The sequence below is a fragment of the Cucurbita maxima genome, unplaced genomic scaffold (genome assembly GCF_002738345.1).
Source record: "Cucurbita maxima cultivar Rimu unplaced genomic scaffold, Cmax_1.0 Cma_Scf00008, whole genome shotgun sequence".
Taxonomy (NCBI): Eukaryota; Viridiplantae; Streptophyta; class Magnoliopsida; order Cucurbitales; family Cucurbitaceae; genus Cucurbita; species Cucurbita maxima.
Window position 1 is genome coordinate 2235554 of NW_019272024.1, and position 16695 is coordinate 2252248.

Below are 16695 nucleotides of genomic sequence, written 5' to 3' on the forward strand. Positions count from 1 at the left end.
ATATATTTTTAATTCAAAATTTAGATATTATAAAGAGATTGGAATAAAATAAACATAATTTTTAAAAATAAAAATTAAATAGTTATCGAATAGGGTATTAATATTGATCAACCCGACCGCGTCGGTTTTTGGTATAGGTGGATATCTTCATTTTTAAATTTGAACTTAATTGAGATGAATTTCTTTTATTAGAAGCAAATTTTAATTAATTAAACTTAAATGTTAAACTATACTTCATATTATTATAAATCTTTTTTTTATTTAAAATAGAGATATTAATGAATATTTGCGCATAATTTCACAATTTAGCTATGATTTTAAAAACAAAATTTGAAAGTATATTAGAAAATAAAGGGAAAGGAAACGCCTTTTAATAAATTTAATTTTTTAATTAAAAAAAAAAAAACAGAATATTATTGAACAAAGATTTAGTTTTTTTTTTTTTTTTTTTTTTTTCCCCCGGTAAAATAGATAGCGCCGCCATAGGACTTTGTTCGAGCGTTGGGTTGCAGGGCTTATGTTCTCCTTCGTCAAGCATGAAGCTTTCCGGAGCATGACGGCAAAATCAACCGTCACCCTTGTCTTCAAACAATTTCCCCCTTACAATTTCAAGCTTCATCCCTTCAATTTCTCGACCCAAAATCTTCAAAATCGGGAAAGTTTTGACTCTGCTAGAACCCAGAAAAGCAGTAAGTTTCTTGTCTACTGCAACTCCCAGATCACAAAACTTGGAAGGAATGGGTGTATTGAGGAAGCCGAGTCCATTTTCAATCGCATGCCTCATAAAAGCACCGTCTCCTGGACTGCTATGCTCACTGCATACGCTGAAAACGGCGAAACTAATAAAGCCCAGGAAGTGTTCGACAAAATGCCGGACCGCAGTATTGCATCCTACAATGCGATGATTACGGCTTATCATCGGAGGAACATGGTAAATGAGGCTTTTGAGTTGTTTTCTAGCATGCCTCAGCGTAATTCTGTTTCCTATGCTACCATGATCACTGGGTTTGTGCGTGTTGGAATGTTTGAGATGGCTGAAAAGTTGCATTGGGAAAATCCGGGTATGGTGTCGTCTAATGTGTTAATCAATGGGTATTTGAAGGCGAGGAGAATAGAAGATGCGGTTCGGATCTTTGATGGCATGGAAGAAAAAGGTGTGGTTTCTTGGAGCTCCATGATTGATGGGCTCTGCAAAGTTGGGAAGATTGTTGATGCTAGAAAGCTGTTTGACAAAATGCCTGAAAGAAATGTGGTCACTTGGACAACAATGATTAATGGGTATATGAAGATGGGAAATTTTAAAGATGGTTTCACATTGTTTCTAAATATGAGAAGGGAAAGGGTGGGAGTCAATGCAACTACCTTGACTGTTTTGTTTGAAGCCTGTGGTTGTTTGGATCGATATAGAGAAGGAATTCAGATCCATGGATTGGTTCTGTCCTTGGGGCTCGACTTCGATGCTTATCTAGCCAATTCTATGATCGCGATGTATTCTAGATGTCATTCTATTTATGCAGCTGCTACAATATTTGATTTAATGGTTCAGAAAGATATAGTTACATGGAATTCTTTGATTGCAGGTTATGTTCAATCCGGGGACATCGAAAAAGCTTTCTTGCTATTCGAGAATATGCCACAAAAGGACGTCGTTTCATGGACAACTTTGATTTCTGGATTTGCCAGCAAGGGGATGATTGATAAATCCATTGGTTTGTTTCAAATGATGCCTGAGAAGGATGATATTGCTTGGACTGCTGTAATTTCAGGGCTCGTGAGCAATGAGGAATATGAGACAGCTTTCCATTGGTTTATTGAGATGCTTCAGAAAGCAATCAAGCCAAATCCACTCACTTTGAGCTGTGTCCTTAGTGCTGCCGCAGGTGTAGCAATATTAAGCCAAGGGTTGCAGTTCCATGCACTTGTGACAAAGTTGAGTATGGAATATGATTTATCAATCCAAAACTCTCTAGTTTCTATGTATTCAAAGTGTGGAAATGTGGGTGATGCATTGAGGATGTTCTATTATATTGAGGCTCCTAATGTTGTTACTTACAATTCCATTATCACTGGGCTAGCTCAGAATGGACTTGGGAAAGAATCACTGAAGTTATTCACGAAAATGCAGGATGAATACCTGGAACCTAATCAGATCACGTTTCTAGGCGTTCTTTCGGCATGCGTTCATGTGGGATTTGTGGAAGAGGGATGGAGATTCTTTAATCTAATGAGTTCATTGTATAATATTCAACCTCAGGTAGATCACTATGCGTGCATGGTTGATCTTCTTTGTCGAGCTGGGAGGTTCAATGAAGCAGTTGATTTGATTTCTTTAATGCCATTTGATCCTCACGAGGGTGTTTGGGGAGCAATGCTTGGAGCCAGCTGGACCCATCTGCGTCTTGATGTTGCAGAGCTTGCAGCTCATAATCTCTTTGAACTGGAACCTAATAGTGCAACACCTTACGTGATTTTATCTAATTTACACGCTGTTTCAGGTGATAAGCGGAAAGATGAGGTTATAAGGTCGATGAAGATATCGAAAGGGATAAAGAAGAGTCCAGGTTGTAGTTGGATAATAGTTAAGGATAAAATCCATCTGTTCTATGCAGGGGATCGATCCCACAAAGACATCAAAGAGATGACGGAAATTATACACGCACTGGCAGAAGAAATAGGAGATTCGATCCGACTTAGAGAGACGACTTGAGATTTTCTCGGTTGTTGATTGGGGTTTTGATAGGGGTTGGACGGCTCCTGGAACTGACGAAAAATAAGAAGAGAATGAGAGCAAAAGAGAGAAAAGGAAAGAGACCGTAAAGTCCAATATTTGAAGGGAGAGGAAAAGAAAGAAGTCGAAGACAGAGTTTACCGTTCTTTAGGTCAGTCGAATTAATTTTGAGTCTTTCCTTGTTTACGAGGTTTAGGAGAAAAACTAAAGCCGTCGTTACAAGCTAAAGCTGCACCTATAGAAAATTTGTAACTCTAATAGTTCAATATTTCCACCTCCTGAATGTTCCTATCGGCAGCCAAACGAAGACAAGACCGTTTGAAGTGGTTCGAAGTGCCTCAGGGGATGGGGATCGAGGTGTGGAACGAAGACAGGACCCTTTGAAGTGGTTCAAAGGGCCTTAGGAGATGGGGATCGGGGTGTGGAACAAATACAAGACCGTTTGAAGTGGTTCGAAGTGCCTCAGGGGATGGGGATCAGGGTGTGGAACAAAGACAAGACCATTTAAAGTGGTTCGAAGTGCCTCCAGAAATGGGGATCGAGGTGTAGTAGCTATAGCAGCAGCTGCTACACCCAAAATGAGCATCACCGCACGTCGGGGGCGAGCTTGAAGCATTAGTTGTCTTTGCAGGTCTTGTTGTTTCCTTCCTTTTAGAGCCCCGATTTGAACATTAAAACCAGCACCAATCAGATGGCCCAAAACAAAAAATGGTTTTAAAAAAAAAAACAAATCTCATCAGTTCATCAATCTAATATGTTGAAGAAATTAAAAGACTTACAAGTTTGTTTTCAAATTAAATTGGAATTTTCATTCATTCATTTATGATAGTTTTATGGATTAAAAGAATATGTACTAAGAAGTATATGATCGTAACGTTGAGGCGTATTATATAGGTTATGTTAACATCTTTGTCAACTTTGAGTAGAATTTAACTAATTATTTATTTAATTCATGAGCTATCGGTCTGAAGAATCTTTTCGACTTACATGTTAGAACTAAAATAAATAATTTTTCGTTTTATGAAAATAAGAACTTCTTCTTTTTGAAAGTCCATAAAACATATAATTTAACCTTTTTAATAGTTAGAATCAATTCTTAGTTTCCAACTATGAGGTGAATAGAATCTTATACGTTCGTCGTTTAGGCGGCTAGTGGGATTTATACTCATTGCAGTCGTTCTAGGAGTTCTTCGTATCTAAATAGTACTAGAACCCTAGTGCCGTATGAGATCCCACATCAGTTGGGGAGGAGAACAAAACGTTCTTTCTAAGATTATGAAAACCTCTCTTTAGCACACGTTTCAAAAACTTTTAGGGAAAGTCCGAAAGAAAAAGCTAACCCTTGATGAAATAAACTACGAAATTACTAATTGGGGTGGTATGAAACATCTAAATTAGACATAAAAGTCAATGATAAAAAGCAAAGATTATACATACAATGTTTCTTATTAGAAAAGAAAAGATGCAAAAAAAATAGAAATTGAAACAAACCCACAAAGGAAACCAAAACACTTTTACATCAAACACTTATATATCAACCACCACAGCCACCACCACAACCGCCGCCACAGCCCCCACCACATCCACCTCCACAACCACCACCGCCATCACCACCGCCACCATCATCTCCGCCTTCCCCTCCTCCTCCTCCTCCGCCACCATCATTGCTTAAACTGGTAACCACAGCTGCAGTAGCTAAGCCAGCAGCAGCCCCAGCAAGAATAGTCATCCCACCATTCTTAGCTTCCCCAAGTTCAAGGTCACGGCTTGGCCTTGGCGTTGGCCTAAGAGCACTAGATGTGTACGTGGGTGGCGCTGTTTTCTTCTTCTTACGGCCCCCATAGCTACAAACACACCATAAAATCACTGCACTCGCTATCACACAGCCGCTTGTTATAAGAACAATGGCGTAAGTTCTCATCTCTACTTTTGGGACTTAACCAATCAGATTGCCCAAAAATATGTTAAGTTTCTATGCTTTTATATGAAGTGGCCAATCTAATGCTTAAGCCACCAAATCCCCAAGAACAAGTCAATGGCAATGATTGAGTGATGAAGAAGTTAAGAGGGGAAGATTTTTTTAAGCATTTAGTTGACTTTTGGTATTTAAATGAAATTATCTTCGAGTTTCATTTTTGTTTCTCGGAATCAACCAAATAATTATTATAACGTTCTTCGTTAATACTAATATAGTTTAATGGATAAGACACTAGTTATCATATAAAAAGTGGGTCTGGCAGTCAAGCTCCCTTCTGCCTTTCCACTTGAGGGTCAATCTCCATCTAGCACAAGGAAACCTTTGCACATCTCCGTTACCTTATGAGAGGTCTACGTCTCATAGGACTTGTCTACCTGAAACTATCCCTTGGTCTATTAAGTCTTGACACAAGGTTGGAATTTTAGCTTTTCCAGAATAGTATCTCACAGATGGCTCGGGCCCTTCTAGAAAGGGGTCTTCTTCACCTTCCACCTAATCTGAGGGTAAGTGAGTCTTTTGGGGCAGGATTTTTTCAGACTAGAAATTTGAATGGAATTTAAAATTGATGTGATGATAAATATAAAAATTAAAAAATATTTTAAAGGATTTTTCTCCCACAGTTTCTAATAATTTTGAATATATATATATATATATATATATATAGATAAATATAATAATAATTATTTATTTAGTCAATGTTTTTGTCAAAGTCTATGGCCATGTCATGTATTGACAAGTCTTTATTATTAAGAAACTAATAAATTTGCATATTAAACATATTCTAAGGTAAATATTGACCTAAGTCCACATGCAAACCTCAACCACACGAAACTATACAAATTTCTCTCCGCTCGGGATCGATTTTAAGATCATTAAAAGTAATTACCGACCAAATTAATTAATCACTTTTTGTATTTATAATGTAAATAATTGTTTAATAATTTATTAAAAAAAGACGACTCAAACTAAATATTCTATACAACAACAAATAGATATATTTCGTTGTTAGAACAGAGAATTTGTTCGGTGGATGAATAATATATATATATGCTCTTTGCTTGTCAAAAGGAAGATTATTCCCACTGACCAACTTTTCAGCATAGTTTGTCTTCACTCGTATGTATCTTAAAAAAAATAAGGTGTACTTTTATTTTCGGTGGCTCAATCATGCAAAATTCATGGTTAAGCGTATTTTACTTAGAGTAATTCTATATTGGATGACGTTTCGGAAATTTTCTTAAGATGCATGTAAGAGAACAAAACATGCGAGAAGAACTATGTTGATATTACCTAATAATTTAGGAGAAAAAAGATCAGGTCAAAGTAATCATTATTTGACACTATAAAATTAAAAATATTCTCGGAGATAGATTAGAAAAACAACACTTCTCATCTTCAATGACGTCTTAACAAGTATGAACAAAACGTCTTCAAGAATCTAAATAATAAAAACAAAGTCGAGTTTCGAACTCTTAAACAAATTACCGTTTTAAGTATAGATAAAATAAGAACACGAAACCTGAAACGAAAACATCACGGACCCGACATAAATGTAATTATATTTTCACATTAGAGAGGGAAGAACAAATCTAAGCAGAAGGGGAATTCAAAAGTGTTACATGGTATGTCATGATCAATCGTCACAACCACAGCCTCCGCCACAGTCAGCGCCGCAGCCGGCACTGTCTCCACCACCGCTGCCGTGAGCGGCTGCACCTTGTTTGGTTGGATCAGTGGCGTGTCCGAGCTCAACATCAGGGCATGTGGAGCGTCGTCTTGCAGCTTTCTCCTTTGCACGGGTCTCAAGTGCATGAAGACAGCAAAGAATCAGCAAAGTGGATATTATAGGACTGCAACCCAAAAGAACCATACCATAAACTTCCATTTTTAACGTTTTGGATCTCAACTTTCTCTGATTTGCTTTATACCAATGGTCAACTTCATGAGTGAAAAGAACTGCAAGTTCTCTCATTTGACTTTTGGTGTAGAAGGAAACCACCTTGAAACTTCATTTCTTCCCAAGGAATGAATATGGTGTTTTGGCGAAGACCGGAAGGTTACAATTCCTGTTTTCCTATTTCATGAGTAGGTTATTGTTAGGAACCAGACTCTCCACAATAGTATGATATTTGTTTACTTTAAGCATAAACACAAATGGCTTTGCTTTGAGATTCCCAAAAGGCCTGTACTAATGGATATGTATTCCTTATTTATAAACTTATGATCATTCTCTTAATTAGCCAACGTGCGACTCCCTCCCAACAATCCTGCCCTCGAACAAAATACACTATAGAACCTCCTCTCAGGTCTATGAAGCCCTCGAATAGCCTCCCCTTAATTGAGGTCGACTCTGGAGCTCTCGAACAATGTACATCCTTTGTTCGACACTTGAGTCACTTTTGACTACATTTTCGAGGGGTCCCAATTTCTTTGTTCGACATTTGAGGATTCAGTTGACATGGCTAAATTAAGGGCATGACTCTGATACCATGTTAAGAACTAGACTCTTCGCAATAGTATAATATTGTCCACTTTGAGTATAAGCTCTCGTGACTTTGCTTTGGGTTACCCAAATGGCCTCATAGCAATGGAGATGTATTCCTTATTTACAAAGTCATGATCACTCCCTTAATTAGCCAATGTGTGACTTCCTACTAACTATCCTCAACAATTATGTAGTGAGAAAGGAAAAGGCAACACAACACTACTTTGCGTCGAGAGAAGTGGAAGAAATAAAATGTGTTCTCCAGCTTCTCCCGACGCCTAATGAACTTTTTCCAACACAACATCGCATCAAGAAAGATCTAGATAAAATTACTTCTTTTTTTGGCATTTTGGGAATCACATTTTGTCGATAACTCGGGTAATTGTCAAGCTTCAACAAGAGGTTGTGGAATTTCTGTAACAAATAAACATAAATGAATACATTACAGCATCAAGCATGGTACTTGTTGTCATGATACATTGAGCAGAGAACTGTCTGTTTCCTCAGGATTCTCGAGAGCCATAATATGTTTCTTGAAAGAATCTGCCGCTTCTTCTCTTTCCTCAAGCCGCCCCAATTTGTCAAATACCATTGCCATTAAATAGAAAGCTTCGGCTGCCAGTTCATGATACTTGGAGAGAACAACAGAGAAAGAATCTACTTATCAATAACAGATATAAACAAAAGGAATGCAAAGCAGAAGCATTGATGCTAATAAAGTTGCTACAATCAAACGCAAAATCTTCTGTTAAGTTTATTGATCTCTTTGAAATTTCTCAGTGCAATGATCTCTAAATACAAGATTGTCAAATATGGCATGACAAGAACATGTATTTTTTGCACATTCAGGAGGGGTAACGAGACGAAAAATTCAATCGAGAAATTTGCAAAAGGTCAAATCGTTCTTCCTTCCTAATTGAAACTCTTAAAGTGCATTCGTTTATAACTAGAAACTTCAACAACTAAACCCTAAACCCTAAACATACCTCCAACAACTGAAGCTCTTCGGACGCTTGCTTCAAAGGATCCAACACAACCTCCGGGTCTTTAGAAACTGTTCGATGAGAAAATTCAGCCATGACAAAGTTCATTTTTTGAGGAAGTATGGTTCTATAAGGGGAAAATGAAATATTGCAGATAAGAATTTCATAAGAACGATTACGACCATGTCTGGAGTACCTGAAAAGCTTGGACTACAGAGGTAGCATTTCGCTTCCACTATAAAAGCACGAGCTCGAAGCTCCAAACCTCCATGACCAAGAATCATCGGGAAAGCTCCATGTAAAAGATTCAAAGCCCTTTTTGAATGGCTAGGCCCAAGTGAGAGCCATAATTCAGCAATTGTCAGAGTGGCTGATGCTTTTAGAAGATCAAGGTTAAATGACTGGCAAAAGGAAAGGCTTGCCAAAGCATAAGGGAGACCTACAACGGCATTGCCTGATTTCTGGAGGGAAGGGAGTCAATAAGGACTTTATACTGGCTTATGAAAAGAAAATGAACGCACACAAAATTTATTTTCTTATCACAAAATGGTGGTTAAAAAACTCACGATCTTTAAGTTTACCTTGTGTATTTCAGCCAGCAAAAGAAGAACAGAAGCATTCTGGACCTGTAGATTATATTTATAACACAAACAGAAAAGGGAGTGTGCTACACGAGCTGCCTGCAAGAATAATAACAATAATAGTCACTTCTAAGGCAATTTAGGGAGAAAGAAATCAAGAAATTGAGAGATATGCTATAAAATAAGCTGTGCTACTGATTTTCCAAAGAATTGGATAATCTTTTCCATATTAGTTTCCCCAATACAAGAACTATAGAATTGATGTTCGCAAAATAATATGATATGTTCCCACAATTTGCTGAAACAGAACTATTTCTACACAACCAAACATGGAAACATGAGCTTAGTTTCAAAAGTTCTAACCTCACTGAACTGGTTTGCTGCAAGCAATGTTCGAGCATGACGAAAACTCGCCTCTGTCTTCAGATCCAAGTCCACACCAGTAACAGATGAGGCTAGAACCCCAATTTCATTACAAGCCTGCTGGGCAAGCTTCAAACAACCTCTAATGGAAGGATACGAAAAATTTAGTAAGGGTAATAACTAGGAAAACGGTAAATAATCATCATATCACTAGAGATACCTGTGTAGAGCATGCTCATGAACGAGCTGTAACTTTAATAGTAAAATCCGTGACTTTGAGAGCGATAAAAACTTCTCTTCTGCTACTTTAAGTGCACTAAAGGCCTCTGTTAAAGGAAAAGCACAGAGTTATAAGTCATGACCACCATATGCACCTCAATGTACGGGAGAGTATGTCCAAGTGTCAGTTTGTTCGTGCATGTGCAATCACAAAGCAGGAGGGGGCAGGGACATGGCAGAAAAAGGAAGCCCCCCTATTGGTTTGTCTTAGATTAGAAAAGGTTAACAAGGTGGACAGCCCGGCTTATCTATTGGACTTTAAAGTTGCCTCCTTCTCCTCAATGAACTAAGAAAATTTCTATTCTAACAGTTAACACAATCTAGAAAGATTGAAGCAATGAAGAAACATTCTTGCAGGATGTGGGGTTACACAAAAAGTATCTACTTTCATGTAAATTAGTAGCAGAAATTTCACACACAAAAACAAAGATAAAGAAAAGATTGGAAAAACATCTTCCAAGATGTGATTTTACAGAACTCCTTGACAACACAAGGAGTGATGATGATAGCCAGAATTATAAGTCAAGCAGCATAAAAAGAAAAAACCAATAACAAAACAATGAGCATGACACTAATAATGAATAAAAATGACAGGTGGCTAAGCTACCTTGCCAACATAATGGTAACTTGATGCCTTATTACAGGTAGAGAAATAGTAAATGAAATGTGTCAATGAAGCATTTTCCCTGACCTTTGTATCCTTCAAAAATTGCCAAATGTTGTATGAGTTTCACATACGCCAATGATGCATCAGATGAACTGTATGACCCCAAAAAGAAACGAAAGGTCTTTAACAATTAATGAAGAATAATTTAGAATATTAAAAAATACCCATATAAGTTAGAAATTACCTTGATGCGTCTGCAAAACAAGTTGCATAAAGAAGGGCGTTTATTCGTGCAAGAGGAGCACTGAAATGGCCAGGGAAGAAAAATGGTCAGGCAGCAAAACAATTGCAGACTGAATAATTATTTCGAGGGATTGGGGAACAAACAGGAAGAGAAAATTAAAATAACACATAGAATTGCTAAAATTAAATTCAATTACAACCAGTAGTTAAAATTAAAGTACGGGAGCAGAGATAATAATCTCAGTTTTGCAATTTGATCTACAAAATATACAAACACGCACCCGCACACAAAAGTACTATAAGAGAGAGGCCCTTGTTAAGATCACCTGCCATATAGCTCAGCGGCACTTGCTCGTAACAAGTATGAAGAGCCTAATAACTGTAAGACAGATCCAGGAATTGAGGTGGGTTGTGCAAAAAATGGTAATTCACTCGAGTTATTCCCCGATTCAGGGTCTCTAGACAATACATGTGAACCCGTAGGCTTTTGTAAATTCTTAAGCCATGTAGTGCTAAAGGATCCATCTGTTGTCTTTGTAGAACTTTCAGTGCCATATTGACAAATTAAATGATTACTCAACCTTAGCTCCTGTCAGAATTAAATGCAAGTATCAGAATAAAATAGAAAATAATATCCTCCTCAACAGATATAGACACACATAAATCTACATGAAGATAATCCTTTTTTCCCATTTTAAAAAATAGATAAATAATGAAAATAATAATTTAAACAAAGTATCTAGTAATGGAAACAATGAAAGATAATCATCGTGTTAAACGTTACCTTACAGACACTTATTGGAGAAGTTCTAAGCTTTGAAGAAGCTCTTGGACCAAATGACAGAAGAGGTCTTTGCACATGCTGCAAATAATTTACGACCCACCAATAGTTAATGAATAAGGAGATTTCCCTACTCTCTCAGTACGTTCAACATGAATAAGTAAGCACTGATTTTTTTTCAGTCATAACACACAGCAGACAGGTATAAGGAATTCACACTGTTTCAGTGAATCAGAAAAAAGAATCCCCACTAGTAATCAATAAAACTAGTATTTGAACTTAACAGTAGCCAACAACCAAATAAATAGGGGGTCCTGTTTTTTTTTTTTTTTTTTTTTTCCCGGAAATGTTGGGAATGTACTTGTAGAAAAATAACTTCAAGGAAATATCTCTCAAGTCCACTTTATTTTCCTTATCTTTCAGAATTCCTCCAGTGTGGTTGCAACCCAAAGAAAATAATACAATTTAGTCAGTTTGGCCAAGTAGGGTCGGTCAATTCAGTTTTATGTTAATTTTTAAAAGATAAAAAAATTTAGTTATTCGGTCGGTGCCAGTTTTGGTTGTCTTAGTCGGTTAAAGTGATTTATAGTTGGTTTCAGTTGGTTTAACTGGATTTTTTTGGAGGTTGTTTTGGTTTTTGAGAAGTCATAAAGGCAGAAGCATGAGGTGAACTGGTAATACACAATCACCAATCTTCAGGGGGGGAAAACAATACGCAAACCATGTGTACAAAATAAACATAAATTAACAGAAAGAATCTATAAAATACGAAGTTGTTACCATCAAATGAAATTTAGCCATAGCAAGATGGTTGGAGGCTACTAATCGTTTCAACTTCAAACTTTCAGCTCGTCTTAGGGACTCCGTCAAAAGCACAAACAATTGTTGTTGGACAGATAGTGAAATTCCCATGCTCATTAAAGGTGAATAGGATGACCCGAGTATTCCACTAGAGCGTGAGAAACCACTTTCAGATAACAAATTTCCTATAGCTGCTAAGGTATATGTGAGGCATGTATCGTTGCTTTGCTGCAAAGAATATTCGAAGTTTAGATATGATCATGCCCTTAAATATCTACCTCATATAGAGAAGTCAAAGATTCACTCCAAAATTATCTAAGTGAATTCGTAGTTTGTTCTTTAGAGTTCCAAGACTATTTCCTCCATATCAATACTTGGAGAATCATAAATGCAAATAAAATTTACCTGTTGCGATACATGGACTGCTTCAGTCAAAACCTGACGATTATCCAAAAAAAAACAAAACGAATAACTATTAGTTAACTAGAGCAACATAAAATATTCATTTGGTAAAATTCTAGCCTCGTGATTAGAGAAGATACTTGAATATTGGTAATTGGTGGAAAAGAGAAACTGACCTCTAAAGCTTGCTTTGGATGCCCGAAGTGAACATGCATCATTCCTAAACATAATAAAGCAATTTCATATCTTCCAAAGCTGTTGCAGCCAGATCCAGGAGGGACAAAATCAAATCCTTCAGTCCCTGCACTTTTGTGGCAAAAGTCAAGGGAAAGCAATAAGAAAAAGTTCGGACATAGAAATCAAATGCTGTTTGATATATACTCCACCCCCCACCCCCACCCCAAAAAAAAAAAAATGTTTCATTGCATCCTTTTTAATAATTGAAACTCCCCGTCATTTATATACTTCTCCCCCATCCCCTAGACTTCATTTTGACAGACGACAGTATGTCAAAAGGCTAGAAGGTGAGAAAAGATAACAGAAGAGGAATGTGAAAGAAAATGTTCATTTTATTGATAATAGTTCTCCATATTAAACAATGCATTATATCTCTTCATTCAAAGGAAAGAGTGATCATATTGGCTAGGGAAATCATCAACTAACATATGAAAGGAAAAGGCATTGTTAGTTGCTTACCTGTAGTCGAAATAGCGGTGGACATTTTCCAAAGCAGAAAAATAATCATCATGAGAAAGGGTGTTCAAATAACGCAGAAAGTGAACCTGCATCCGATTTCAACAGAGATAAATAGGGCAGTTCACATGTTAAAAGAAATCTAATATTGTAAATAATCATGAAAATATTGGAAAAAGATTCAATTACTCGATGGAGTTCAGGTGCCATTTTTTGGAGCTGTTTAAGAACCATTTCAAAAGCATTCAGAGAAAATAAGCTTCCAAGCCTGCACCAATTTTTAAAATTCGATTAGGGTTATAGCAAGGAACAACATTTTGTGGGTTGATTAAGCATATTTACTCTTACTTTTCAATTGTTTCAGCTTGTGCATCTAAGTAGCCTTGCATCTGCCAATTTGTCCTCAGGAATGCCCCACCACTGGGATCCATATCCCTTGAGGTATTGCAAAGAGTGTGAGAGTAGGAAAAGACTTCTTTAGCTTTACTGCTAGTTTTGCACTTCGGGAAAGAAGGAACATCAACATCTGTAATTTTGAGAGATACAGATCAATAACTATGATAAGAAGCTTAAATTATTTAATTCTATGGGAAATTTGAGGAGTTGCAAAAATTAGTAGCAACTTCCATAAGATTGTGAGAGAGTTAGTGCATCTCAGATTAAGTTTATGTATGCGGGGAAGCTAATGGGTCTGCAGACCCTAAGTAGTTGATGATATAAGCACAGAAACTCAGCCCTCTCAAATGGTATGAGAATTTTGTAACCATTTTCTTCCTTATAGCTTAATTCAGTACTAAATTGATGTAAATTTGAGCCAAGTCATAATTACATATGGACTTGGCAAGAAGATGTCGAAAGGAAACAAAAAAAATTGAGATGATCCCCCAAAAAAATCCAGCTTGTCTCTTCTCCATTGAAGATTCTACTATTCCCGCAAATCAAAGCCTCTAAAGAATAGAATTCACAGCATTAGACCATAAGATACCAGTTTTATCTTTGAAGGGACCACCTGCAGTAAGCTGGAACCTAACAGAAGGCATTAGTATTGTTCTTCTTTGAGGGAAACAAAATATAGTAAGGACCAAAATGATGAGAACATATCAAATATCCTTACTTACAAAATATAGTAAGGACCAAAATATCGTTCTTCTTTGAGAGAACCGAATTGGCAAGAGTTAACCTCCCTCTTCTTTGAGGGCAAATGTTGAGAACATATCAAAAAGAATTAAATTTCTCATAAGCTGACAACTTAGGATTAGGTCTTGGGGTGTTTAATATGTTAGTCAAACGTGCAATACTAAGTTCAAATCCCTTGCGTCATTTCTTCCTATGTCCGTTTTGTTATTTCATATATTGATTCTCAATTAGACTAAAGGATTACATTTATCCTAATCCAACCGTTCACTAACTTTAATCTGGACAAGGCATTGAGCTCAAGTTGAGGTTTTCCTCCTCTTACCTGTATATTTTTTCATACACGACAAAATAGTCTGATTGTACAGAAGACCAAAATTTTCAAGAAAAAGGCCATTTGATGGAGCTTACAAAAAGCCGTCCTAACAAAGCATAAAGCAACAATGCTATAATTACACAAAAGAATTTAAGAGAGCAAAGCAGCTAAAATTTTAAAGCAAGCCCAAGTTGGTTCCCGATGAAATTTGTTTTCCTTTTTTCATCTAAAAGTTAACTAGTTCCTCCAAAACCAATTTTGCTATAGCAGTGATGTACATCATTCCCCACTATAACACGTGGGAAAGATATGAATGACTGAAGACGAAGGAATCAATAAATGGAGAAAGAAAATGATATATAGAGTTTAAACTCTCAAGAAAATTAATCGAATGACATAGAAAAATTTGCGATCACTTATACACATGGTTTATTTAATTTTCCAAGTTGTCTTTTCATATAAAGAGTCAATGAGTAAACATGTGCCTGTACCTTCAGCCAATCCAGAAAGTGCTTCGGACATATGAAAATGAAAAGAAATGCCCTGAGTGCTCCTTTTTTTTGCTTCAATTTCTTCATTAACCTTTTCAAAAACAAGATTCTCCAGGTCCATATTTTCATATTCCGGCAATGTCTCCAAATCATTCCTAGTATCATCTACTTCAGATGCTCCATAGGAACAACTTGAAAGAGTTTCTTTGCAATACATTCCTATATTTGTCAGAAGATGGCAAACACCCTGCATTGAATTTTCAGAAATGACCATCCAACTTGTAAAGCAACAGTATAACCCAAGTTAAAAAAAAAAAAAAAATTATATTCAAAGAAATTGATATTAAAAGCAAACGATGCAGGAGATGTTCTTATGGCCATTTACTCCATTGCTCCTATTTCTCACTGGAAACACCAACCGTTGCAGTAAACCAGTTTCCGAAACATTAACGAGTGAAGGGGGTAATAACTATTAAGACAGTAAGTAACTAGAGTACCTCAAATGATAATACATTGAAGGCAAGAACACAGCGACGAAGGAACATTCCTAAATTGCTGTTGGGGTCCAAAACGATCTGATCATCTTCCATGACACCCGAATCAGAACCTCCAAGGATTCCTGAATAAATCGAGATTTTAACTTCTTTAGTGAGATGCAAGGTTGGTGAATTGAGAAAACAAGAAAAAAAAAAACTAAATCATACAATGAAAGAGAGTAATATTGGCCATACATTATAACTTAAAGAAGACAAAAAAGAAGTTTGGGTGAGAAATGAATGAAGGGTTTGCAGAACTAACCTCGCATCTCATTAAAGAAGTTAAACAAATCATCAGGGGAGGCTAGAGATGACAGCCTACTTGTTAAATGATCAATCAACCAATGATCCAGCAATCCACCAACTTCCCTTAATTGATTTATGAGCTCTTCAAGTTTTGGTTCCAAAATATCATCGCAAGACTGGAAACAAAACATGCCACTACATAACATCTAAACAAGCATATATACTACCACCAACAGGCATTCACTGGAAATATGAGCATGATTATGAAGGTAAGGACTAAGAATTGCAAAGTTTAATGTTGACACTAGTAAAGTACCTTAGTGAGAGCCAACAAGAACAGACCAAGACGATTGTGCTGAGCTACTGATGAAAAAGAAAAAGGTACTGAGGTTTTAGCCTGCGGAGCAAATATTTGTAGCAGTATGCAGACAGAAACTTTGTGCGGCGTAACCGCGAATCCCCCTAGCGATTTGAAAATCCCAACCATTTTAGAGCGAAATTCTCCGGTTCTCTCTGCCTTGTTGATGCGAATCTCTTGAGACAATTCAAAGCATTGCTAATCCAGCTGCACCATCTACATCCACCACCAAAATCTCCGCGGTAATACTCACTGAAAATGATAACGAAGAAGTTCAGAACTCAAATGCAAGTTATACCTTAGAGGTTTAGCTTGGAAGTGGATAGGGACCGACGGGGCTATCAGGTGCAGAATATTGCCTTGAGAGGTGAGATGAAGCTTGTGAAAGCTAATTTTGGTGTTCGGAACGAACTAGACCGCCGGAGAGAGTGGAGAGGGGACGGCGCGGCGGGAAGGAAAGAGAAGAGTAGGAGGGAGAAAGGAGAGAGTTTTCAAAAAGAAAAATTGTGAAATTACAATTTTGGGTTCTTACGTAGCCAATTTCAATTTCATCCCTATTATTTTAAAAATTTTCAATTTAGTCCCATGTTCGACTTTTATCCTTATACTTTTAAAATTTTAATTTTAGTTCGATGATATGTTAGAATAACTTTTGATATTTTAGACACGGTAATTAAATTATGCTCGGAG

General features: G+C 36.8%; 3 protein-coding genes across 4 annotated transcripts; 1 reads left to right on the forward strand and 2 right to left on the reverse strand.

Annotated features, from left to right (window-relative positions):
- Positions 1 to 471: 471 nt before the first annotated feature.
- On the forward strand, positions 472 to 3442 carry LOC111482772 (pentatricopeptide repeat-containing protein At1g53600, mitochondrial). The gene has a single exon (XM_023128718.1). It carries the CDS (start codon positions 518 to 520, stop codon positions 2705 to 2707), a length of 2190 nt encoding a protein of 729 aa, XP_022984486.1. The 5' UTR covers positions 472 to 517; the 3' UTR covers positions 2708 to 3442.
- Positions 3443 to 4262: 820 nt separating this feature from the next.
- LOC111483210 (glycine-rich protein 5-like) lies at positions 4263 to 4649 on the reverse strand. Its single transcript, XM_023129359.1, has one exon. The coding sequence runs from the start codon at positions 4647 to 4649 to the stop codon at positions 4263 to 4265; it is 387 nt and encodes a 128-aa protein (XP_022985127.1).
- Positions 4650 to 7502: 2853 nt separating this feature from the next.
- On the reverse strand, positions 7503 to 16489 carry LOC111483079 (anaphase-promoting complex subunit 5). 2 transcript variants are annotated; one of them, XM_023129202.1, is made up of 21 exons: positions 16304 to 16489; positions 15964 to 16221; positions 15664 to 15823; positions 15363 to 15484; positions 14866 to 15112; positions 13273 to 13450; positions 13114 to 13192; positions 12928 to 13013; positions 12408 to 12537; positions 12235 to 12267; positions 11809 to 12057; positions 11032 to 11109; positions 10574 to 10836; positions 10249 to 10308; positions 10089 to 10156; positions 9339 to 9444; positions 9119 to 9260; positions 8756 to 8854; positions 8371 to 8635; positions 8178 to 8245; positions 7503 to 7822 (listed from the first exon to the last, which is right to left on the reverse strand). In XM_023129202.1, exons 2-21 carry the CDS (start codon positions 16132 to 16134, stop codon positions 7661 to 7663), a joined length of 2766 nt encoding a protein of 921 aa, XP_022984970.1. In that variant the 5' UTR covers positions 16135 to 16221; positions 16304 to 16489; the 3' UTR covers positions 7503 to 7660. The 2 variants fall into 2 exon arrangements, with proteins under 2 accessions (XP_022984970.1, XP_022984971.1); XM_023129203.1 differs by lacking the exon at positions 16304 to 16489 and having other exon boundaries at positions 15964 to 16256.
- Between the last annotated feature and the right edge of the window lie 206 nt (positions 16490 to 16695).